We start from the raw sequence: 25085 nt of genomic DNA on the forward strand, positions 1-25085 counted from the left end.
CATAACTGTTTGAAAGGCGCAAAGAATGTTATCTGTGGTTTGCCATCAAACTGGAAGGGTATATGTGGTGGGATCAGGCAGGCATCAATCCTGGGCCCAGTACTATCTTACATTTTCATCAATGAGTTGGATAATGGAGTGGATATTATGCTTATAAATTTTTTGGATGACACCACATTGGGAGAGATGGCTAGCACTCTGGAGAACAGAATCAGAATTCAAAACAACTGTGACAAATTGGATAATTGGTCTGAAATTGACATGATTAAATTCAATGAAAACAAGTGCAAATGACTTCATTTAGGAAGGAAAAGTTAAATGCACAACTATGAAATGGGGAATAACTGACAAGTTGGTAGCACTGCTGGAAAAGATTGGGGGTACAGTAGATCACCCATTAATACGAGTCAACAATATGATGCAGTTGTGAAAAATATGTAATTCTCTAATATTCTGGAATATATTAACAGGAGTGTCATAGGCAAGATACAAGAAGTAATTGTTCTGCTCTACTCAGCACTGGTGAAGCCTCAGCTGAAGAACTTTGTCCAATTTTCAGTGCCACACTTTAGGAAAGATGCAGACAAACTGAAGAGAGGCCAGAGGAGAGCAACAAAATGATAAAGGTTTAGAGAACATTACCTGAGGAAAGGTTAAAAAATGGATAACAGCCTTCAAATACATATAAAGGTTAAAAAAATGGATAACAGCCTTCAATACATTTCTCCACAGCCAATGAAGGTAGGACAGAAAATAATAGGCTTAATCAGTAGCAAGTGAGATTTAGGTTAGATATTAGAAAAATCTTTCTAACTATAAAGGTAGTTAACTCTGGAATAGGCTTCCAAGGAGGAATCTCTGTTATGGAAGTTTTAAGAACGGGTTGGACAAACACCTGGTCAGGAGTGGTCTAGGTTTATTTGCTCCCATCTCAGCACAGGGAACTGGACTTGATGACTTATCAAGGTCCCTTCCAGCCCTACATTTCTAGGATAATAATAAGTTTAGGTTTTGTTGGTCAAGTAGGGAAAAAGAAATGTAAAGTCAAAGGCCTTCCACTGAAAATATCTTGCCTCCTTTTCCCATAGTTCAAAGCTAGATATGAGTAGTGAAAATGCTGAAAAGATTCATTTTAGTTCCCTTTATTGTACACTGAAAGAAAGCTGTTGTCTCAGGTAGCCAGGAGCCAATTACAGAGGGTTTTCGAGATCAAAAATCAACAACTAGAATTGAACCTGGGAAGCAATTTGAAAGCCAGCACACAGTTCAGACAGCAGGTGTAATACGTTAAATCTCATTAACACTACTAAGAGAGCAGGCAACTATTACTCTGCACAAGCTGATGCTACCAAGTTTTCTCCAAGAATATCTCCATTACAGTAGCCTAACTGGGAGACCATAAACTACAACAACTCTATATTAGAGAGGAAATGTCACAACCTACTGGCTAGAAAATGGGGAGGAAACATTTCTGGAAACTGCCAGCACTGACTTTTGAATCCAGAAATATCTAAGGGTTCAGAAGCCCTCCCAACATTCAGAATTCCTGGAGAAGAAGGAGTGGGCATATCACCTCTAGCTCACCTTCTACAAGCTTTCCATACATACCAGCATCAGTTTGGTCATGTCAGGACTGAACTTTGCTCAATCGCTCTTGTCCAAGACCTCATTTTAGCCAAGCATTAGGAAAGCGGAGAAAGAAAAATGTTACCATACTATCTGGGTGTGATGCCAAAGAGGCTTCCACCTGAATGTCATCAGAATAGGGATACCATGGCAATCCACACAGTCGCTATAACTGGTAGGACTAGTGACAGAACAGAAACGTGCAGACCGGACACAAGTGCGCTTTCTGGACAGATGAGTAACTGCTTAAAAGCAGCCTCAGGGATCTCTCAGAGAGCAGAGTGGAAATGGATTAGTAAACCATGATGCTGTTTGAATTCAGAATACTGGAGATTTCAACACTACAAACAATCAAATCAACAATAGCTGAAAAAGGACACGGAAAAATGTCAGCATTGTGAGGGGTGTGATGCTGGGTAAATCATGTGCCAACTCTAAGGCTTTAGACATTAGCGAAGAACTGACAAACTCATAGCTGGAAACCAACCAGCTCACCTGTATGTTAGTTTTGTTAAAAACAGGGTATTAGTCTTATAAGAAAGTATTTAGTGTTTAGACTCTATGAAATGCTTGTAAGTTGCTGCCTGCATTAATCTCATTTGTAATGTCTATATTCCATGCTACAAGGTAAAATATATGTTTGTTTTATAAATTGTAAAAATGCCTGCTTTGAACTCAGACACGAAGAGTGGCTCTCCTCGTCCATTCAGGAGGACTATCAAAAATTAAGTGGATCATCATAAGACAAAGGCTTTTCTGATTGCCCGACCAACCAAGGAGAAGTACGTCCCATGTTTCTGAATGCGAGAAAAGGGAAATAAAAATAGTTGACATGAAGATTTTTCATCTTTGTCGTTTGGACTCTTGTAAGAGCTGGAGCTAAGAAAACAGGAAAAAAAAAAAAAAAAAAAAAAAGCAGAGATCCCTACGGTTGACTTGGGTTAAGCCCTGAAAAGACATTCAGTGCTGACTGATTACCATGTCACCTTTTAGAACCATAGACTGAACTCAGTTGCGCATATATGCTGCCTGCTTTAACTTGTAAATAACTAACTCATTTCTTTTTCCAAGTTAATAAACCTTTGGTTAGTTTACTATAGGATTGGCTACAGGCATTCTTTTTGGTCAGAGATCTGGGGTAAGTGACTGGTCCCTTGGGACTGGAAGCAACCTGTTAATTTTGGTGTAAGTGATACATTATCATTATAGTCCAGCTTGCCAGGATGGCAAATAGAATGGAGAGCCCAAATGGGCTGCCTGTGACTCCATGGTACGACTGTACAGTGATCTTAGAATTCAAATGTATTACTGGGTTGGTGAAATATTAAGAACACACAACCAGTTTGGGGTGTCTGCCCTTCTTTTGACAGTCTGTCCTGAGTACAGCCCTCCTGGTTGTGAGCTACTCCAGACAGCGTGACGAGGGGATTTCTGGTACAGTAGTGCAAGAGGAGGTGTTCAATGTATTCCTTTCTTTATTTCATAGATTCAGCATTATGGCCCTGTCCTACTGGGAACAGCACAAACCTATAAAAAGATTGCATTCTGTGGCAGTCCAATGCAAATATGGGATGGCAAATCAGATTATACTTGTATGGTATTTGGGTAATATGTAATGCTTGATGTAATAGAGGAAGCAAAATTTTGGAGGTGCCAACATTAAGGAATTTGAAAATTGTTTCCAAGTTTGACAAATATTATTTTACCTCTGTGTCCACAGAGACCTAGTTATTTGGCTGTATTTGTGGTGTAATGCTCACGTATAGGAAGTGGGCTCTTATGCAACTGTGTTTTATTCAAGAAGTAGATTTTTTAAAAAGGGATTTTTTGGGGGATGAAGTTTTAAGTATCAACTTGTGTTCATATTTCTTCCCTCTTAAAATACATTTTAGAAGAAAAATGAAAAAAAAAAACCTTGTAATGACAGTATTTATCTCTGTAAAACTCAGTGGGATGTGATTTGTAGAAAAGTCACAACTTCTATGCAAGATATTTTGGCCAGTTTTAGTCCTGTTCCATGCACAGATTCCCCACAGTTGGCAATTTATTTCAAAATTACACTGTTGTTTACATTAACTTTACCTACACTATTATTACAATAGGTAAACTACACCATTTGCATCTTTCCAAATTGTTTCCTTGTAGACCAATACTGCTTCTTATTCTTTCAGTTTTCTGCTCTATTCATTATATTATTCAGCAATATTTTAAATCAGCCGTTCCTTTCCATTTTTCCAACCTATTGCACTTTGCTATAAATGATGCTCTCTGGTAGAATACATTTGAAATGAAATGTTGTCCAAGTATTATAAGATAAAGAATTTCTTAGGCCACTCATTCTATCACCGTTTATTGTCACACCGTTTCAAGGCTGGATTTGGTTATTGAATTAGATGGTTAGAGCAGGTGGTCGGCAACCTTTCAGACGTGGCTGTGCCGAGTCTTCATTTATTCGCTCTAATTTAAGGTTTCACATGCCAGTAATACATATTAACATTTTTTTTTAGAAGGTCTCTTTCTATAAGTATACATATATAACTAAACTATTGTTTATGTAAAGTAAATAAGGTTTTAAAAATGTTTAAGAAAAGCTTAATTTAAAATTTAAATTAAAATGCAGAGCCCCTCGGACTGGTGGCCAGGACCCGGGCAGTGTGAGTGCCACTGAAAATCAGCTCACGTACTGCCTTCGCACATGTGCATAGGTTGCATACTCCTGGATTAGAGCAATAATATGTTAAATGTACTATTCTCACTGTATGGTGACATGTAATGCTTTGTTTTCCACCTGTGTTACAAACATGTCTATATTTACACTGTTGCCCATGTCCCTCATCATTCTTATTCTCTGAGAAGATATAGTTTAAAATATTTTTTTAAATGTTGTTTAGTACTAGGGGCAAAACTCTCCTCTCCAATCCACATTATATGTTTTTTATTCAATCAGATTAGACAGATGAGAATTTTTGTTACTAAATAGTTCTGTATCTGATAATAAACTAAAGTGCTGCTGGTCAAGTATATATTTTGGTTTATATTCTGATTTTGATATTGATTTGGATTCCTACATATTGTATTGATATCCAAGAGATACTCCTATTACAGAGCCTTCACAGCCATTCCACGAATCTTTGTTACATTATCTTAATTTGGTCCATATAGCATATGCTTGTATACATCAGTTCATACCACCCAGCATGAGTATTAGCACTATTTAATTGCTTGTCACATTTTGTAACTTGATAATATATATTTTATGGTCACAAGCTTGGTAAGCTGCTATTTATTGTACAATTAATAAAGCATTTTAAAACCTCCTGCTCAATTTACTTGAAGTAACTTTTTATGAACACAGGAAGCACGTTTTTTCAAAAGTGTTTAGCACCCAACACATCTTAAAGCTATAAACATGCAGTATTTGAAGTAGTCTGTTGTATCCATCACATGTAAAGGATAAATAAGGTTATCCTTATAACTAAAATAAAAAAAATCTTTATTTATGCTTTTAATTTTAATTCTGGATCAAGATAGTCATAAATTTAACTCAGCAAAATACTAAATAAAAATGGAACACTTTTATTGACTCCTCACAAAAAGTTTTTGCACTTATTACTCTGCATGGTGTGAAAAACAAAATGATAGAAGTTAGTAAGTGTGAAGCTGCTCATTGTTATTACATCACAGGAGCCCTGTGCTTCTGAATCACTAAGCAGCTGGAGTCTGGTTTAATTACTTACATCAATCAAGATGTATACCAGCACTGGGGGACTAGGGAATGTAACATTCCACCGCAACACAAAAGAAATAGGTAAGCTATCTTTATTTCTGCACAGACTGTTTGTACATAGGAAAAAGTGCATATTTTACTAGATGAGCATAACAAAGAGTAATGAATATTCTCTTGTGCTGGTCTTTAAATTTATATGTGGCAAATTTCTAGCATTTTTCCACAAAGATTTGATTTCACAATAGGCTTGCATTGGCAAGAGACAAAAAAATCTGCATCTATTGTTTATTGAGCATTGGTAAATAATAGCAAGGTACCCAAACAAAATGGTCTTAGAGCGTGTGACTGGAAGTCATAAATGCTGGGTTCTTGTCCTGGCTCTTTCCCTGGAAAGCTTTCTGAAGAAAAGTCCAAGTGCAAGCCACATTTCTTTGATCATAATGCACAGGGCTCAATACAGGAATAACTCAATACAATTCCATGACCACTTGTTTTATATACAAGGTCCGACTAGAATATCTAATGATCCCTATAGCACAGTGTACGTATAAACCAACCAACCATCACACTGCACATACAATTTTCCCCCTTTGTAGAGGATGAGAGAAAGATCAACCCTCCTGTAACACATTGGTCATGTTTCTTATTGCTTTACTGGAAGGGCCTCAGACACCCCAGTGCTGAGGGTGAATAAATAATCTGTGAAAAATAGCATATAAATGCTAACATCTGTGTCTCAGTTTACCCATCTGTAAACTGGGGATAATTGCTACTTACCTCCTAAAAGGCTTAATTAAACAAAGTTTAATAAAATATGTAAAGGATTTTAGATGACAGATCTCAAATAAGTGAAAATAGTAGTAGTAGTAGTAAACTTGCGATAAGACAGAATTCAAACTCTCTGACACAGCTATGCAACATGTAGCAGGCTCCAAATATACCTTTGCAGTTCAAGCTACGAAAGTTGGCAGATCTCTTCAACCAACCCTGCAGCCCACCCCAACTAACCCTGTTTTGCTGAAAAAGGTTTTCAAACCATGGGGTGAAATCCTGACCCCACTGAAGCCCATGACAAAACTCCCACTTCTTTAAAGGGGCTAGGATTTCAACCTTGCTCTTTAATTACATTTCCAGATGGTAATTTCTGATACAGAGGAGCAAACAATTTGCTGTGAATAATACTAGTAGAAAATGCTGACACATTTTCATTGCACAGTTATTTAAAAAATAAATATTTCATTATTTCAAGTTTTAGGCCCAGTTCTTGAGCTGCACACAAGCTGCGCTCAGCGCAGGTCAGGGGGAGGACTGACATGTGGCTTTAAGCCACTATGGCCAGAGAGCCCCCAGATCAGGAGGATGCAACCAACAGTCTCCACGTTAAATTAGAGACACCTCATGGCCACTCTGATTTGGCAACCGGAGGTCACTAAGATATTGGTGTACTTTCTCCATCTTTTTTCCTCTATCACATCCCCTGCACTGAGGGCCAGGAAGGAATGGTGGTGTACGAGCTACTACTCCGCTCAGAGATTCCCTGGATTCAAGGGAAATCCTCAAATTGCTTGTTAAGCCAGCTCTAAGGATACTTCATATCCTGGAATGGCCCCAAAGCAGCTGGAACAGACCAGAGGATCACATCTCTATTGTGGCTGGAGTCTTACATAAGTGAGATATTTCTGCCCATTTCTAATCAAAGCACAGGCCCGTGCAGATTTTTTTCCAGGCGGACAGAATATCTCAAATGAAACATGTCTCCCCCTTTGTGGCCGATTACTAAATACATTGAAGTTTTTAGCAATATTTAGTGCAGAGTCTGAGATTGTGATACAAAATGATTCTCTGGATCAAACAGCTGAAAAATAAAACCTGGCCAATACACACACATAAGCATACATGACATGTCTTTAGAAAGGAAATAAAATAAGGGGAGGCATAAAGGCAAAGGACAATTACCAGCCATGCTTATAAGAAAAAATGAAGCCCTGACTTACTATTATAATGTCTATTACCTGTGACTGCTCTGTTTGCTGCTCTACAGAATGCCCTGCAATTAATGACAAAACAGGCCCTGTGCAAATCCTGGTTTAAATATTGCTAGCAGCATTTCAAACAGAATTCCTGTGACAGCAGAAGTCTGCCATTAGCTCTGACCACTTGAAAGTGAAAAAGCAATATTGGCTCAGACTTCACAAGGACGTTTGGAAATAAAAGAGGAAGATAAAAGCGGGAATCTTTTACTAAATGAACTATCAAATCAATGCAAATAGGGTTTCCACTCACTGATAAACCTATAGAAAAGAGACAGATATAAGACTAAGTTGAGCATTGTTTGTTCTGGACACTATTCACTTACTTCTCAAATGAAGGAGCAGACAAAATAGTGGTAGCAAAACCAGAGCCCACTAATAATAAGAAATGGTAAAGACACAAGTCCAAAAATAATAATATAATGACAGTAACTATGCCACCACTGAACACTACAAGCACTGTTTTTTATTTTCATTTTAATTATGCTTTGAAATGTCCAACCCCAGATTTTTTTAAAGAAATATATTTTACTGTAATAAAAATGTATTTGGATTATTCACAATTCAATTTATATTCTTTTTTCATCTTTATTTTATGATGTTTGGTATTAAAAAATATAAAACTTCTCTATTAAAATATGTAATTATTGTATTTATTGCATTGTTCAGTACATAGGGATTTTAAAAAGTCATGCCTATAGTTGAAGTGTGAACATCATTTATTTATAAAATTATCTTTACAAGTACACTATCATATCTGAGACACTGATTATTTAAAGAGATAATGGCAGGTCACATTTGGTCTAAAATGTAGATTTTGTAAAAATAAACTTTTTCTAATTCTCAGATCAACCAAAATGTTTCCACAACATTACTTTTTTTTTTTACATAACTCTAACAGAAGCAGTTGTACATCTGCTTTTTAAAATACAGACATTCTCCTATATTACCACCAACCCAAACACTGCAGTGTTGTATACTAGAATACGTCTAATAAAATACTAGTTCATGAACACTGAAACATTATACGGAGTATTCGATAACAAGGAACTAGGAAGTGAAATTGATAAATCATTTTCATTGTTCAAATTGAGAGAAATGCAAAATAGGAGCTAAAAAAAATCATGCAGGTTTTTTAGAATGATCACTATTTAATAAAGCAAGGCATTATTAATAACATGGATGGTTAAGTTTGGAAACTGCTTTAAGTAGCTACTGCAGTAAGCCATTCCTTACTGTCTTCTATGTCTGTGATAATCTTTTCAAAATGGAGACGGAGGGGTTGGGGGAGGAATGTCAGAGAGACAGACATTCAAAGAATTATATTAATAACTATATTCACAATTTGGAGACTAAGATTTAAGCAAACTAACCTGATATTAGTGTAACATTAGGTCATGCATTCTTACCACAGTTGGTGTTCATTTTATGCTCTTTTCTAAAATCCTTACTAATGTTGACTAGCACATTACTACTCTAGAAGTCCCACTGAGACCAATAGAAGCTTTGAAAAATCAGGCTATTTATTTCGGGTGTCTAAATGAGACTGAGGAGCCAAGCTTTAGTCTTCAACTTTTGAAAATCATGGTCCTTATTATGATATGGAGTTTTTTGACAAAAATGTTTCTGCGTCAGAAAATGCTGCTTATTCAAAACTGAAATTTTTTATAGGAAAGGGCTGTTTTTAACAAAATTTTCAATTAAAAAAGTTTTTAAAAATCACTGGAATGTTTCACTTTGATATTTTCAAAACAAAAAATTCTGTTTTTCTAGTTCAAAATGAGTTTTTGCTTTGAAATTTAAGCTATAGTAAAAAAAATTCAAAAAATGATAGAAATAAAAACAAAAATTATAAAAACAAAACCTATTAATTGACCTGAATCAATTATTTATTTATTTTCAGTTTGTGAAAAATTTTGAGATTTTGACTTTTCATCCCAATTTGGGACAGGGACACATTTTTCTAGATCTCAAAAATTTTCATGGGATGGGAAAACTGTTTCCTGCTCACCTGTAGTCACAATATACATATACATATAATATTAATACTAGGTTTTACTTCACATTTAAACACAAGATGTTTTCATTATCAAAAATTACTCTTATAGCTATCACATGACACTAGCTCAGAAATTGACATTTAAGGATGTTTGAATGTGCCTAGCAATGATAATTTCACTTGTATTGAATCCCTGTGCTGTAGACACATATATAATAGTCATCTGCTCACACACATTAATGAAGGTAGAACCCTAGACTTTTAGTTTCAATGTAAAGTTCTCCCTGTGGCCTAGTGGAGCTCTCCATGATCTTGTATAAATTATGGAGTAGCCTCTAGAAATAATATGATCACAGAGAGAGATAGTTATATATAGCCTATCCCAAGCATCTGAGGTTTGCAGGATTTCAAATTCAGCAATATGTTCTATTCACACAAGACACTGGCAGGGGCGGCTCTAAACATTTCGCAGCCCCAAGCAGGGCGGCATGCTGCGGGGGGCGCTCTGCTGGTCGCTGGGAGGGGGCAGGCGGTTCCGGTGGACCTCCCGCAGGCATGCCTGTGGAGGGTCCGCTGGTCCTGTGGTCCACTCGTCCCGCGGCTTTGGTGGACCTCTCGCAGGCATGACCGGCAGAGCACCCCCCGCGGCATGCCACTCCAAGCACGCGCTTGGCGTATTGGGCCTGGAGCCGCCCCTGGACACTGGTCATCAGCTAAACCAGGCACATGCAGCATCGGGGAAAGAACCCAGGATGTTTGGCTCCAAAAATATAGCCTACTCTACTAGATGTAAAAGAGAGTGTCTAGTACCTTAACCCTGTAGAAACCAGTCACAAAAAGGAGGCTGGATCAAGTACTCTATTAATCTAAGACATTAAATTTTCTGCACTTTTTTTCTAATTTTCAAACCAAGCTCTATTAGCCAATACATTACAAGCTGACTACAGAACTAGCACTCTACACAAACTAGCATCCAAGTAACATTTATATTTCCTCTTAGAATCAATCGGACACTGTTCTTCACAAGTCATTCAATCTCACCTGCAGTTGCCTGTATACTTAAAGAGTATATAAATCATTCCTTTTCCCCATTAATACACGCTCATCTGTGAAAAAAGACTGAGGACTTATTGTCATCTACCTAAAGATTATAATTAACAACTGGAAAATCACTGACTATCTACACACTCAGAACTGGGTAAACATGGTCCACTAGCTGATTAGCTGTTGAATGGAGGGTGCAGGGGAGGGAAGCTAGAACAAATAGAAGCATGAAGAAATAAATGAGGGAAATTATCTTATTTTTCAGATCATTTGGAATTGGAAACCACTTCAGAGATAACTCACAGCACCAATTTTGTTTGTTTTAGCCCTAAATAAGGTCACGAAGGATAACTATATCAGAATGTATATGGAGTTTAAAGGGGAGAGAAATCCCAAAAACAACCAGTTTCCCTGCTGCCCATCTGTTTCACTCATTTGGGTTATTTTCCTGTGCATGCTTAGTTTTATAAATTTATTTTTATAGTTTCAATTAATGTGATTTGTGAAGTTAAAAAAAGCATTACAATGACATTTACATTTGAAATTGACATGACAAGAACAAGTCCCTTTGTGGAGGAGACTCAACTATAAGTAACACTCTTTTTGTCATTGTACTTTAAAAGAGGAAAAACAATTATAACAAAACAAATCACAGGGTACAAAGAGGAGTAGAAGAGGATAGGGAAACATGCCAGTTAGAGAGGAGAAGAAAAGGACAGGTCCAAAGAAGAACTATGATATTACTATTGCTGAGATTTACTTTTTTTTTAAATCGAAGAACCATTGCCCACAAAGTTATGTAAAAAGTCAAAATATCCATGAGACACATAATTTTGTACAACATTCTATTTAACTCATTGCTATGCTGCTCAGTAAGTTCATTTTACAGGTGAGATTTGACAGCTACACACACTCACACACAGAGGGACTGTGGCATCTCAGACTGGATGTTCCTGCTTATGAAGCCTTTCTAGTTCTCAAGGTATGGAAAGATGGAGACAAGCAATGGAATCACTGTCCCTTGCAATCATATTGTACATTTCTATGCCTGGTTATAGGTCTATATTTGCAGTTTGTTAACCATGTTCTTTGTTGAAGACTGAGGCTCAAACTTAACCTTCTATACCGATTCTCTCAAGTATTTATGAATTTTTCAATTAGAGTTTTCTAAACAAATAGCCCGATACAGCAGTCCTTCCCTATGCAATACCCCTCTGGAAAGATCATAGAATTGAGCATCAGTAATTAGCTATTCATCTCCAGAGAAATACTTTTATAATATATATTTAGGCCTTAATCCCACAAAGATTTACACACAACTAACTTTATGTAAATAAATAGTCCTATTAATTTCAGTGGGACTGCTCACTTGTCTAAAGTTAACTAAATGCATAAATCTTTGCAGGGCCAGGACCTTAGATATTTATTAATTGTAAAGAGATTTTAAGGCTATGCCTAGCATGTAAAAAGTGCAATACTAGAGATTGTGAGGTATAAAAGGTTACTATCCATCCAAACTAAGTGAGACAAATAGAAATGTAGCCATATTATTTTTAATATGAATGTTGCCAAGTACTTCTGCTAATAGTACAGTAGGTAACCTACATTTTTTGCCACAGGATTTACATTGCCTGTCAAAAGGAAGTATTTTTATACTCTGAGGTAAAATCAATTTCCAGGTATGTTGCCAATCATATGTCTCCAATTAACAGGGCAAGTCTTACTCATGCTTTTGTGGCTTATAGAATCAAAATCTATTCTCGGGCTCATTTCCAGAGTCTTCTGGAGAAACTAACTCATATGTTATGAGGGGTCTATAATTCAACAGCACATATTTTTACTAATTCCAAATCCACGCATCCCTGGATTAAGAGATGCTGTTTGTTATGCACCTGGGCTTTGAAATGGTCTTCACACCACTGTTTCTTCTACAGAATATGGATTCCTATTAAAGTCTAAGCCGCAGTTTCGTTTGATCTGACTTTTCCACACTAATTAGTTTTTATAGTTAGCTATTTTTGTAATGTATTCTGGAATACATAATTGCATGACGGGTGCTATATCAATACAGACTGTTAATACGAAGCACTATTTTTTTTTAAAATATATGTTAAAGAAAATGGACTTTAAGGAAGTAAAAGACATTCACAACCACAGCCATGAATACACAGAAAAAGCACATTTCTGGATTCCCTTGGGAAATAAATCATAATTTTCAACTGTGGCAACTTAAGACATACATATGACAAAGATCTGTAACCACAAACCACTTGTGTTTTTATTATATCACAAATTGTACAATGGATGTGGAGTGGGCACTTGTTAGACAGTATGTATATCGCTCAGTCCCTAAATTTCACGTCTAACATTATATCCAGATGCTGAACTTTCAGGTCCTACGCATGGAATGGATGACATATAACAATTTTATATACATTTGCTCTTTACAGTCTTTGAAGGGAAGAATGACAAAGAAACATGTGTCCAAATAACACAAGGAAAAGTCCAACCAAATTTTTAGTAGTACCATAACTTGCTTTAGGATTATAGTATCACATACATACTGAATGCAACACAGCAGCTTGTTTTTGAATAATCCACATAAGCACACCTCTTGTTTCACTAGCAAAGCCAAGCGTAAATACTTTGGGTGTCCCCCCCGCAAATGTTTGATCAGATTTATTACTTGACATACACAATACATTACTTGATAGTACAAAACTGTGAAAGTTTCAATGTACAAATCATCCTCCTTGTTCGATGTCCTCTCATTTTTAGGAATACTTTATGTTTTTCAGGACATATATGCATTGCATTATAATTGATATGCACAACGTCTCAATGAAACAGAACTTTAAAAATCTGTTAATATCCATTGTCTAAGGCTATTACGTTCTTGGTAATTTGAAACAAGATTTTTTTAAAAGGAAAAAAAAAGTCCTACCCATTTGTATCTCTCTTTAGCAAACTGTCTTTCATTGTTAACATTAGAGAAGCTCAATATTATAATCTATATAAAGAGGTATATTTTGCAGCACTTCGGCACTCACAACTATAGCATCTGCAGGATTGTACCACAGATTCTGACTGAGGAATTAGGAAGTAAAAATGAGAAACAAGCATGCTACTAACAAACTAGGTTGCCGATATAATGAGAGGATCTTCAGCTGATGAATGTATACGTGCAAAGCAATTCTGCTGCAAGTTTTCATAAATTAAAAAAACTTTCTGAAATGTAACACTAGTTAAGTGATTTAATTATAAGCATACCATTTTATTGCTGAGTGACTCCCAAGTCCAAGGAGGATACTCAGAAGATCTTGACCCCAAAACTTGTTTTAAAAGAAACAAGTCCATGACTCTTGTGGTGAATTAAAACAAAATATGCAAAGAAAAATGTCAGATCTGGTTTTGCTCCTCAGTTATTCCTGCCTGAAGGCCTATGAAAATTTATTACTTCCTCCTTCTGATTGAGCAAATAAGAAATCTTTCAGCACAAGATTCTCACATTTCTCCTCCCACAAGTACATGAGTGTTTAAAGTTTAGCTGACAATGTAGACCTTTTGTTTGCTGTAAAATTCTGCCATTCTTGCAAAAGAGGCTTACTTAGTGGGGGAGGCGGAGCAGTTAGAGTTTGTTGCGCCACAGTCAGGAGAAACAGTGCCAGTACCATCAGTGGTTGAATCTCCCAATAGTCACCTTTCATTGGTGCCATCAGTTCCAGCGTTGCTGTGCTGCCAGAGTACAGTTCGGTTCCGATAAAGTCCTGGGATTTGTGGACTTTCTTGTCATAACCCTGAGACTTAAGATATTCTAAATTCTCATGGGCTAAGCAGGAAGATCTTGCTCAACTTAAGCTAGGTTAAATCAGACCTCTTTGAAGTCAACTTAGAGAAAGGTCTTTCTCATGCTTATCACAGTGTTCCCTGCCTTCCCGATAAGACCCCAATGGGGGATCTGCAGGAGCAGATTTCCTCGCTCCTAAGTCAAACCTCATGGCACAGGAAGCAGACTCCTTGCTGAGTCAGGCCAGGTCCCCCAAACCTGGGTCTGACTGTTCTGACTCAGGCCATGCAGTGATTAAGATGGAACTGGAGAGGAGGTCAGTCCGCTCTGTCCTTCACTTCCTCAATTGGAGGCATAAGGAGAACAAAGGCACACTGCTTTCAAGAATTCTCTGACTCCAGGCACATGGAGCACAGGTGTATACCCACCATGGAATACACAGAGACCAGCAGGCAAAGTAGTAGTTAATAATTTTCTTGCCTTGTTTTGCTGAAGTACTCTGTGAACTGGAGTGGGTGAAACTCTCTCAGTCCTCTAGTGCAGGGATGAAGAAAAAGGCTTCTCTCAAGCATCTGTCAGGAGTCTGACTTAAATAGATGCTAATAAAAGCAAACAAACAAAACCAAAAAAACAACATGAAAGGTTTTAAACCATCTTAATAAAAATCTCTTCTCCTCGCATACCGCTCAGATTTCAATCCGTTTTCTCTTGTAATATCATAGTCCCACTGGATCTCCACTCTTCTGAGGAATCCACCAGCACAGAATAGGAAGTCAGGGCCTAATATTTCTAACATAGCTGACAAACAGAACCCTTTAAAAAGAAACAAACAAAAAGTGCAACCCTTCTTCCGGCTACCTTTACACATCACAAAGCAGCAATAAAGGGAACAAATGATAATTTTCTCAACTTTATGTCACCATGAAAGAGTCACTTTTACAGGGGCTACAGCTGAAAACAAAAGGCCTGTATTTCAGGAAAGAAACATGTCAAGACATTTCTCTGGAGAACAGTGTTGAGTGTAACATAATTCTCAACAGAAGAACGCTTCACAAAGTATCTTTCTAGGAAAATCTTGAGGCTATCAACCACCAGCTGTCCACGGACATTAGCTAAAAACCAGAACCTCATGTCACAGAAAAAGGAACTCTTCTTTAAGTCAACATTAAGATTTATTGGCACTCAGGACAGAATATACCAACTTCAAGGCAAAACAGTTTGACGCAAATATCTGAAATAGTCCTATCAGTGCCATATTTCAGCTCCTCCAACTGCACTAGTCTAAAGACAATGACTGCATGATTCAATAGTTAGTGACTTACTGTGAGATGTGAGTTATTGGGGTCAGCAAAGTTTCACCCTCCAGGTCAAGCTCATCTGCAAAGCTATTGGTCCTGATGAAGGGTACCGTGTTCCCATCTAGAAATGCAGGACTCTTTTTCACTGTGAGGAAATAAGCAGATAAGGGTTAGAGCAGTAGTTTGTAGCTGTTTTTAAAAAGGCTATACAACAGGTTTACTGCTTATGAGGACATATTATAATATTTCAAAAGGTACAAAGAAGATAGACGTAAAAACAAAATAAGGATACTAGAATAAATCTGTAAACAAGATAAGAGTGCAAGGAAAGCAAATTGAGACTTAGAAATTCTCTTCTTGCACAAGAATTTCAGTATCTGATCATAGAATCATAAAAGGTTAGAATTGGTAGAGACCTCAGGTGGTCATCTAGTCCAACCCCCTGCTCAAAGTAGGACCAACCCCAACTAAATCATCCCAGCCAAGGCTTTGTCAAGCAGGGCCTTAAAAACCTCTAAGGATGGAGATTCCAACATCTCCCTAGGTAACGCATTCCAGTGCTTCACCACCCTCCTAGTGAAATAGTTTTTCCTAATATCCAGCCTAGACCTCCCCCACTGCAACTTGAGACCACTGCTTCTTTTTCTGTCATCTGCCAGCACTAAGAACAGCTGAGCTCCATCCTTTTTGGAACCCCTCTTCAGGTAGTTGAAGGCTGCTATCAAATCCCCCTTCACTCTTCTCTTATGCAGACTAAACAAGTCCAGTTCCCTCAGCCTCTCCTCATAAGTCATGTGCCCCAGACCTCTAATCATTTTCTTTGCTCTCCACTGGAATCCCTCCAATTTGTCCATATCCTTTTTGTAGTGGGGGGCCCAAAACTGGATGCAATACTCCAGATGTGGCTTCACCAGTGCCAAATAGAGGGGAATAATCACTTCCCTCAATCTGCCAGCAACACTCCTACTAATGCAGTCCAATATGCCATTAGGCTTCTTGGCAACAAGGGCACACTGTTGACTCATATCCAGTTTCTTGTCCACTGTAATCCCTAGGTCCTTTTCTGCAGAACTGCTGCATAGCCAGTTGGTCCCCAGCCTGTAGCAGTGCACGGGATTCTTCCATCCTAAATTCAGAACTCTGCACTTGTCCTTGTTGAACCTCATCAGATTTCTTTTGGCCCAATCCTCCAATTTGTCAAGGTCACACAGGACTCTATCCCTATCTTCCAGGGTATCTACCGCTCCCCCCAGCATAGTGTCATCTGCGAACATGCTGAGGGTGCAATCCATCCCATCATCCAGATCATTAATGAAGATGTTGAACAAAACCGGCCCCAAAACTGGCCCCTGGGGCACTCTGCTTGATACCTTCTGTCAACTAGACATTGAGTTGTTGATCACTACCCGTTGAGCCCAACGATCTAGCCAGCTTTCTATCCACCTTATAGTCCATTTATCCAGTCCATACTTTTTTAACTTCCTGGCAGAATACTTTGGGAGACCATATCAAAAGCTCTGCTAAAGTCAAAATATACCAGGTCCACCGCTTTCCCCATATCCACAGAGCCAGTTATCTCATCACAGAAGGGAATCAGGTTGGTCAGGCATGACTTGCCCGTGGTGAATCCATGCTGACTGTTCCTGATCACCTTCCTCTCCTCCAAGTGCTTCAAAATGGATTCCTTGAGAACCTGCTCTATGATATTTCCAGGGACTGAAGTGAGGCTGACCATTCTGTAGTTCCCCAGATTCTCCTTCATGTGACGTCCTAATGCCAAATCCTATAGCAAAGGAGAAGCTGCAGTGCAAAAATCTCCAGTTCAGGTAGCTAATACAAAATTTTCCATTTGTGTTAAAATGATCATTGTCTGGGAAGCACAGGAATAGAGACCTACTTCCCATTTGTGTGTGTCCCTGATATTTGAGCATTTAAATAAAGAACACGCAGATACTACAGTGATGGATACTTTAGATGTGATACTAAGAAATATTGTCTGATAAGAATCTGACACACTATGGACCATTTCCCGATCTTATTTATGCTCGGGCAACAATACATGAGCATAACCAATGGAAGAATTTAATTCTCTCTTTTAAAGTAATTTCTACCTCATGTTTCATCCTTAAAACAACTTTCTAGAGTATAATTACAATGGCAGACATTAAAAAGTGAATGTTTACCCATGATTAGCACTCAGTGATAGAATTTCCTTATACGTCACATTTTAATATTTATACAGCACCATAAATGTGCATGATGTTATACAAACAAATAATAGGAAATAACATCAAACAACATTCTTTAATAGCTGAATAAATGTTGATAATGGTGGCCACTTTACAGCAACCATATCCTGGGCAACTAGCTATATCGTTCTATGAAACATTTATTTATTCATTAACAGAGCATCTCTCATACTTGTCAAGGCACTTAACAGTCTGACAGTAAGCAGCAACACACAGAAATAAGAATAAAACACGAAGTAAAATGAACACCACAGAAATACATAATTAAACACAAATGCAAGTTTTTTAGAACACAGGTCCACTATGCCTTGTATCCCAGAAGTCATGAACATTTCATGAACATTTCACAATGCACACAGGCCTTGGAAGATTTATAACCCTGAAATTAAAGTATGTCGTCAATTTATACCTCCTTCGATGACTGTATCCCATCGACTATTGTGCTTATAGCCCAAATCAGGAGGCGTAGGGAGGGGATCAACTCACAATTCTTGGTCATTTTATTTGTAAGGAGTAGATCAAGTGCATGATCCTGCTCCCAATGAACTTAATGGGGGTTTTGCTTTCACTGACTTCAATAGGAGCAAGATAGGGAACATCTGGAAAAATTTAAAAATACAGCAAGGTTTTACTCCAGTACTAGCTGCTTAAAAGCAGGGTTCCTTGACCACAGTATTACTCTAGAACCAATATTAGCACTAACACAATGAGAATTATATAGCAAATAGCAGCGAACTTCAGCATCAGCTTTTTATTCTGAGTAATATCCGTTGGATTAACACAGCCACATTCAGGACAGAGGTTATGGAAAAGAGCAGAAGAATTCCAGCTGAAAATGTACAACTTTACAGGGCCTTAAATATTTTTTGTTAAAATGACTTCTTCGGCTGTTACTAAATAAATACTGAACAGTCAGTGTTCTGTCAGGCATGGATGAAACCTCACCAGTTTCCTAAGGAGAAATCTAAAAGTCTCTTCATGCATTCTGATTACTAACAGAGCTATCAAACTTACAGCCACATGCAGTGCTTGCCGGGGCAGCTCTAGCTTTTTTGCCGCCCCAAGCATGGCAGGCAGGCTGCCTTCGATGGCTTGCCTGCGGGAGGTCCCTGGTCCCACGGATTCGGCAGCGTACCTGTGGGAGGTCCGCCGGTCTCGCAGCTTCAGCGTACCTGCCGCCCAAATTGCCACCGAATCTGCGGGACTGGCGGACCTCCCACAAGCAAGCCGCCGAAGGCTGCCTGACTGCCGCCCTGGCAGAGACCGGCAGGGCGCCCCCCACGGCTTGCTGCCCCAGGCACGCACTTGGAGCGCTGGTGCCTGGAGCCGCCGCTGAGTGCTTGCCAAGCACTTGTTTACTGTACCCACATGAGACATTGCTTGCAAGAGGACTTGTAATTGTTGGATTGTTACAATTATTGCGTTTCTGTTTAAGACAGAAATGACAGATGAAAAAGGAAAGAAGAAATTAAGGTTGTCCCCAACCTGATCTGAAAAATATAAGGATACTCTCTCTCCTGAGAGTAACAAGGAAATAATAATGTGGGCAGTATATTTACTTTACAGTGAAGCTATTGCCTGTTTCTTTCTGGAAACTACTTAGGGACAGCTCATGGCCAGTCCTTGTCGGAAGCACCCACTCCTACTCCCTAGCGCCGGTGCACAACTGCTTCCTATAAGCAGGCAGAAGCAAACCTGATCTAGCGAAAAATCTGTACTAATTTCAGACCAAAGAACTCTGGAGAAGGTCAGAGAAATTCAAAACTTAAAAAAAAAATCTGTACCAAAACCATGAATTACTGTCTCCCTGCTCAAACGTCCCCACGGTATGGATACTTACAAGCCTAATGTGAGATATAAAAAAATAAAATCAGTAAATGGTTGGCTCTTGGTCTACTTATATGAGGTAATTATATGGCAATATCTCACCAACTCACAATTTTTAACATACTTATTCTCACTGTGAAATAGGTTTTTACAAATGACGACAGGAAGCCCAGAAAGGCTAAATGACTTGCCCAAGGTCACATAGGAAATCTATGGAGGAGCAGGGACTTGAAACCCAAGTCTCTCAAAATCCTAGGTCCTCACCACTGGACATGCTTCCTCTCAAGTATTTGATATTACTGTCTATAAATATGTAAAAAAAAAGAAAAAGAGGATTTTTTTGTAAACAAAGGAATCAAAGTTCATGAATTAACCAGAGCACAAAATAGACAAGAGAGGCAGCGAGGAACATTTAATTTAAGTTGTAGGGAAAACATTATAACCATTGGAATTGGAAAACTTACAAGTTTCTGCCTCCCTAAATATCCCAATGATTGGAGGAGCAAGCACTAGATTAATACAGGATTTTTTCCAACAGTATGGTATTTGTATAGGAATACCTAAGTACTGTAGTAAAAATGTTTTACAATATATTAATAGAGGATATTTCAAGAAATCAACTCGGGTTTTATGATTTTATTATCAGCTTACATACAACGGGCAAGTAGGTTAACTCTTTTATAGGGCTGATTTAAAATTTTCCATTTTAACTCTTTTTCAACTAAATGAATAGTGTCTGCTTTTTGTGGAACATTTTGATTTTTTGTTAAAAAACTGGAATGCCTAAAAAAACAAAATATTTTGGTTTTCAGCTGAAATTTTTCAATATTAAAATTTCCACTGGGAAAAAAAATCAACATTTTTGGAGGGCGGGGTGGGGGAGAAGGGGTAAAACCTAATTTTACCTCAGATAATGGGCAAAGTCCAAACTTTGCAATGCAAAGATTGAAATACTGGCAGTTGCAAAGGAGACAGATCATAGAAATGGCGGCGTTACCTGGAGAAGGAGGAGCACTGGAGGATGACTGCTGTGCAGAAAGAGATGCCCAGGATTGCTGACGGTCTGAGTCACAGCAAAGATGTACACAAGACACAGAAAAAGAAGGAGAAAAAAAGAGACAGCTGGAAAGACTGCAACATGTCTGTCTTTAATGCAAAGTCTGTGTTGCACCTGTGATCTTTAAAGTTAAAAAGGGAAAACCACAGAGGAAAGGAGTTTTAATGCAAGTCTTTTCATTTACTATTGATTAAATATAAGTAAAATGCTTTAATGAGTATTTTCTGCCTCTTTTTAGTATTATTTTAAACTAAGTCCCCAGAAGGGGAGGCATTCTGCCTCCTTCTACCTTCCCATGCATAGTGGAATAAGATCTACTGCTAAACTCTTATGGGCTGTAGATTAATATTCCCTCATGCACCTAGCCTGTTCTGCAGCATGGTGTGGCCATAGATATACCTTCTCCTTGTCCCCTTTGTGGAGCCATGTGCCGCCAAGGAATAGGGATGGAGCCTCCCTTCTATTCCCCTGAGTGCAGGGAAGGTAATTCTGCCTGACATTTCCGCAGTCCATACAAGTGCCAGCAAATAAGTCTCCTTGTGCGTTACCTCTCACAACTGTATAACTGAATAAGGACCAGACTCAAACTGGCCCTTGGAGGTCATAGTATAACTTCCTGTCATTTTTTTGGCTCTTTAGTACATTATATTATAGATGGACATTTCCCATTATAACAACTTGCTCTCAATTGCTTATAGCCTTGCCATACTTTAACCATTTGGGCTGAAATTTCCCATACTAGGTGTCTGCCTCAGGCTGAATTTCTTGGGGAAGTTTCAGCTCAAATGTTTCAGTTGTTTCCAAGAATGAGATTAGCTAAAAATATGTCGTTTTGCCATCATTCAAACCATTCTTGCAGTTGTTTTGTTGACAAACTGTGGTACCTCCCATGCTTTGCAGTGGTGTGTCCTCCAGATGTCAGGGATGTGTCTTTTGCTGTTCCCTTGAAAAACTGCTCAATTTATGAGACTCCACCTCAGTCATGCTCACAGGCGCAGAAGAGATGTACCAGAGTTTGGCAGCTAAATTCTCCAAAGGTTCCATCTGCATGGAGCATGCACCATTCCTTTACTGCTCCAATGTGGTGACTGGACTGCAAATGCACCATGTCACAGAATAATTCAGCATGCTGCAGCCTGATGCTGCAGGGGCTGAGCATGACTATCCCTAAGTTTGCACAGGTAACCTTAATTCTGGCATTTCCTACCTTTGGAATGTTTCACTTTGCAACCATAATGTTATTTTAATGTAGCTTTTTTTGTGTATAATTGTATCCATGCTAGACTCAGGTATAAAAAAGACGGTTACTCACCTTTGTAACTGTTGTTCTTTGAGATGTGTTGCTCATATCCATTCCAGTAGGTGTGCGCGCGCTGCGTGCACGTTCGTTGGAGACTTTTACCCTAGCAACATTTGGTGGGCCGGCAGGGCGCCCCCTGGAGTGGCACCACTATGGCGCCAGTTATATACCCCTGCCGGCCCGCTGCTCCTCAGTTCCTTCTTGCCGGCTACTCCGACAGTGGGGAAGGAGGGCGGGTATGGAATGGATATGAGCAACACATCTCGAAGAACAACAGCTACAAAGGTGACTAACTATCTTTTCTTCTTCGAGTGCATTCCAGTAGGTGATTCCCAAGCCTTACCTAGGTGGTGGGGTCGGAGTGAGACATTGCGGAATGCAAGATCGCTGAGCCAAAGGCGGTATCCTCTCTCGATTGGGCAACGAGCGCATAGCGAGATGTGAACGTATGCACTGACGACCAGGTAGCTGCGTGGCATATCTGCTGGATGGGAATGTGCGCCAGGAAGGCGGTCGACGAGGCTTGAGCCCGAGTAGAGTGGGCGGTGAGATGGCCAATCGGGACATGGGCCAAGTCATAGCACGTCCGGATACAGGACGTTACTCATGATGAAAGCCTCTGAGAAGATATAGGCATACCTTTCATACGCTCCGCCACTGCTATAAATAACTGGGGCGAGCGCCTGAAGGGTTTTGTCCTCTGGATGTAAAAGGTGAGTGCTCGGCAGACATCCAGGGTGTGAAGCTGTTGGTCCCTGCGTGATGCGTGCGGCTTTGGGAAGAAGACTGGTAGAAAAATATCTTGATTAATATGGAAGGCAGAGACCACCTTGGGAAGAAAAGCCAGGTGCGGGCGTAGCTGTACCTTATCTTTGTGGAAGATTGTATATGGGGGGTCTGTCATTAAAGCACGGAGCTCCAAAACCCGTCTGGCTGATGTGATAGCTACCAGGAAGGCCGTCTTCCAGGACAGGTACAGCAGCGAGCAAGTGGCTAACGGCTCAAAGGTTGGGGCCGTGTGCCGAGTCAGGACAAGGTTGAGATCCCAGGTAGGGGAAGGAGGCTTAACCGGCGGGTAGAGGTGCTCCAAGCCCTTAAGGAACCTCGAAACTATCGAGTGAGAAAAGGTGGAACTGTTCGACTCCCCCGGATGGAAGGTGGAGATTGCGGCTAAATGCACCCTTATTGAAGAGAGTGCCAAGCCTTGTTCCTTGAGGTACCACAAGTAGTCCAGGACAATAGGGACTGAAACGGCCTCAGGAACTAGGGAACGCTGTGTACACCGAAGAGAAAACCGCTTCCACTTGGCAAGGTACGTCGTCCTCGTGGAGGGTTTTCTGCTTTCCAAAAGGACCCATTGAACCTGGGCAGAGCAGCGGAGCTCGGATTAGTTCAACCAGACAGCAGCCACGCTGTCAGGTGCAGGGACTGCAGGTCCGGGTGGTGAAGCCTGCCAAAGTCCTGCGTTATAAGATCCGGGCAGAGTGGCAGTGGTATCGGAGTCATTAGGGATAGGTCGAGCAGCATGGAATACCAGTGCTGCCTCGGCCATGCCGGAGCGATTAGGATCAGCCTGGCCCTGTCCCTGCGGAGCTTGAGCAGGACTCTGTGGACTAGGGGAAAGGGTGGAAAGGCATAGAGAAGACGTCCTTTCCAGGGGATCAGGAACACGTCCGACAGAGAGCCTGGGGAGCGGCCCTGAAGGGAGCAGAACACCTGGCATTTCCTGTTCTCTCTGGAGGCAAATAGGTCTATCTGGGGAAAGCCCCACTTCCGGAATACAGAAAGAAGGACGTCTGGATGGATGGACCATTTGTGGGACAGGAAGGACCTGCTCAGGTGATCTGCGAGAGAGTTCTGGACTCTCAGAAGGAAGGAGGCTACGAGGTCTATCGAGTGGGCTATACAGAAGTCCCACGGGGGGAAGACCATGTGCCTCCTTGTTTGTTTATGTAATACATGGCCGTTGTGTTGTCCGTGAAAATAGCAACACAACTGCCCTGTAGATGGTGTTGGAAGGTCTGGCACGCCAATCGGACCACTCTCAGTTCACGGACATTGATATGCAGACTCAGTTCTTGCAAGGACCAAAGGCCCTGGGTGTGAAGGTGCCCTAGGTGTGCACTCCAGCCCAGGGATGAAGCATCCGTCGTTAGAGACACCGAAGGCTGCGGTGGGTGGAACGGGCGATCGGCACACACCAGGGAGGGCGTCAGCCACCAGTTGAGGGAGTCCAGTACTTTTGGTGGGATCGCGACTATCATGTCCAGGGCATCCCTGCGCGGACGATAAACTGAGGCAAGCCAAGTCTGGAGAGTGCGCATGCGGAGTCTTGCATGCTTCGTCACGAAAGTGCACGCAGCCATGTGGCTGAGTAGAGCAAGGGTGGTACGGACAGAGGTTGTTGGGAAGGCTTGTAGCCCCTGGATGAGGGAGACTATAGCCTGGAACCTCTGTGGAGGTAGACTGGCCGTTGCAAGATTCGAGTCCAGCATGGCCCCGATGAATTCTATTCTCTGCGTAGGAAGCAGAATGGATTTGTCTAGGTTGAGGATCAGACCTAGATGGGAGAATAGGTCCTTGATGACGTTTACGTGTGTGGTAACCTGAGCCTCGGAGGTCCCTCGAATAAGCCAGTCGTCGAGATATGGGAAAACATGGATTTGACGGCGACGGAGGTAGGCGGCGACTACTGCCATACACTTTGTGAACACTCGAGGGGCCGAGGAGAGGCCAAAGGGAAGGACTGCAAATTGGTAGTGTTGACGATTTATCACGAAGCGAAAGAACCTTCTGTGGGGGGGGGAGGTAAATCGCGATATGAAAATATGCGTCCCTCATGTTGAGAGCAGCGTACCAGTCTCCGGGATCCAGGGAGGGTATAAAGTTTCCCAGAGATACCATGCGGAACTTGAACTTCGTGATGAACTTGTTCAGAGCTCGCAGGTCCAGGATGGGCCGGAGGCCCCCTTTCGCCTTGGGAATTAGGAAGTATCTGGAATAGAACCCTCTTCCCCTTAGGTCCTCTGGAACCTCCTGTATAACTCCCAACACAAGGAGCCTCGAAACTTCCTGCAGAAGGAGTTGCTCATGAGAGGGGTCCCTGAAGAGGGACGGGGATGGAGGGTGGGAAGGAGGGGA

The 25085-nt window shown here is 40.3% G+C and overlaps 1 protein-coding gene across 1 annotated transcript in view; it reads right to left on the bottom strand.

Moving 5' to 3' along the window:
- The window catches only part of KCNQ1 (potassium voltage-gated channel subfamily Q member 1), a 564083-nt gene that overhangs the window by 337615 nt on the left and 201383 nt on the right, over positions 1 to 25085 (bottom strand). Inside the window, 1 exon segment of the mRNA XM_030560570.1 lies at positions 15536 to 15656. Within this exon segment, the coding sequence (XP_030416430.1) occupies positions 15536 to 15656 (121 nt within the window).

Source organism: Gopherus evgoodei, chromosome 4 (genome assembly GCF_007399415.2).
Source record: "Gopherus evgoodei ecotype Sinaloan lineage chromosome 4, rGopEvg1_v1.p, whole genome shotgun sequence".
NCBI classification, from domain to species: domain Eukaryota; kingdom Metazoa; phylum Chordata; order Testudines; family Testudinidae; genus Gopherus; species Gopherus evgoodei.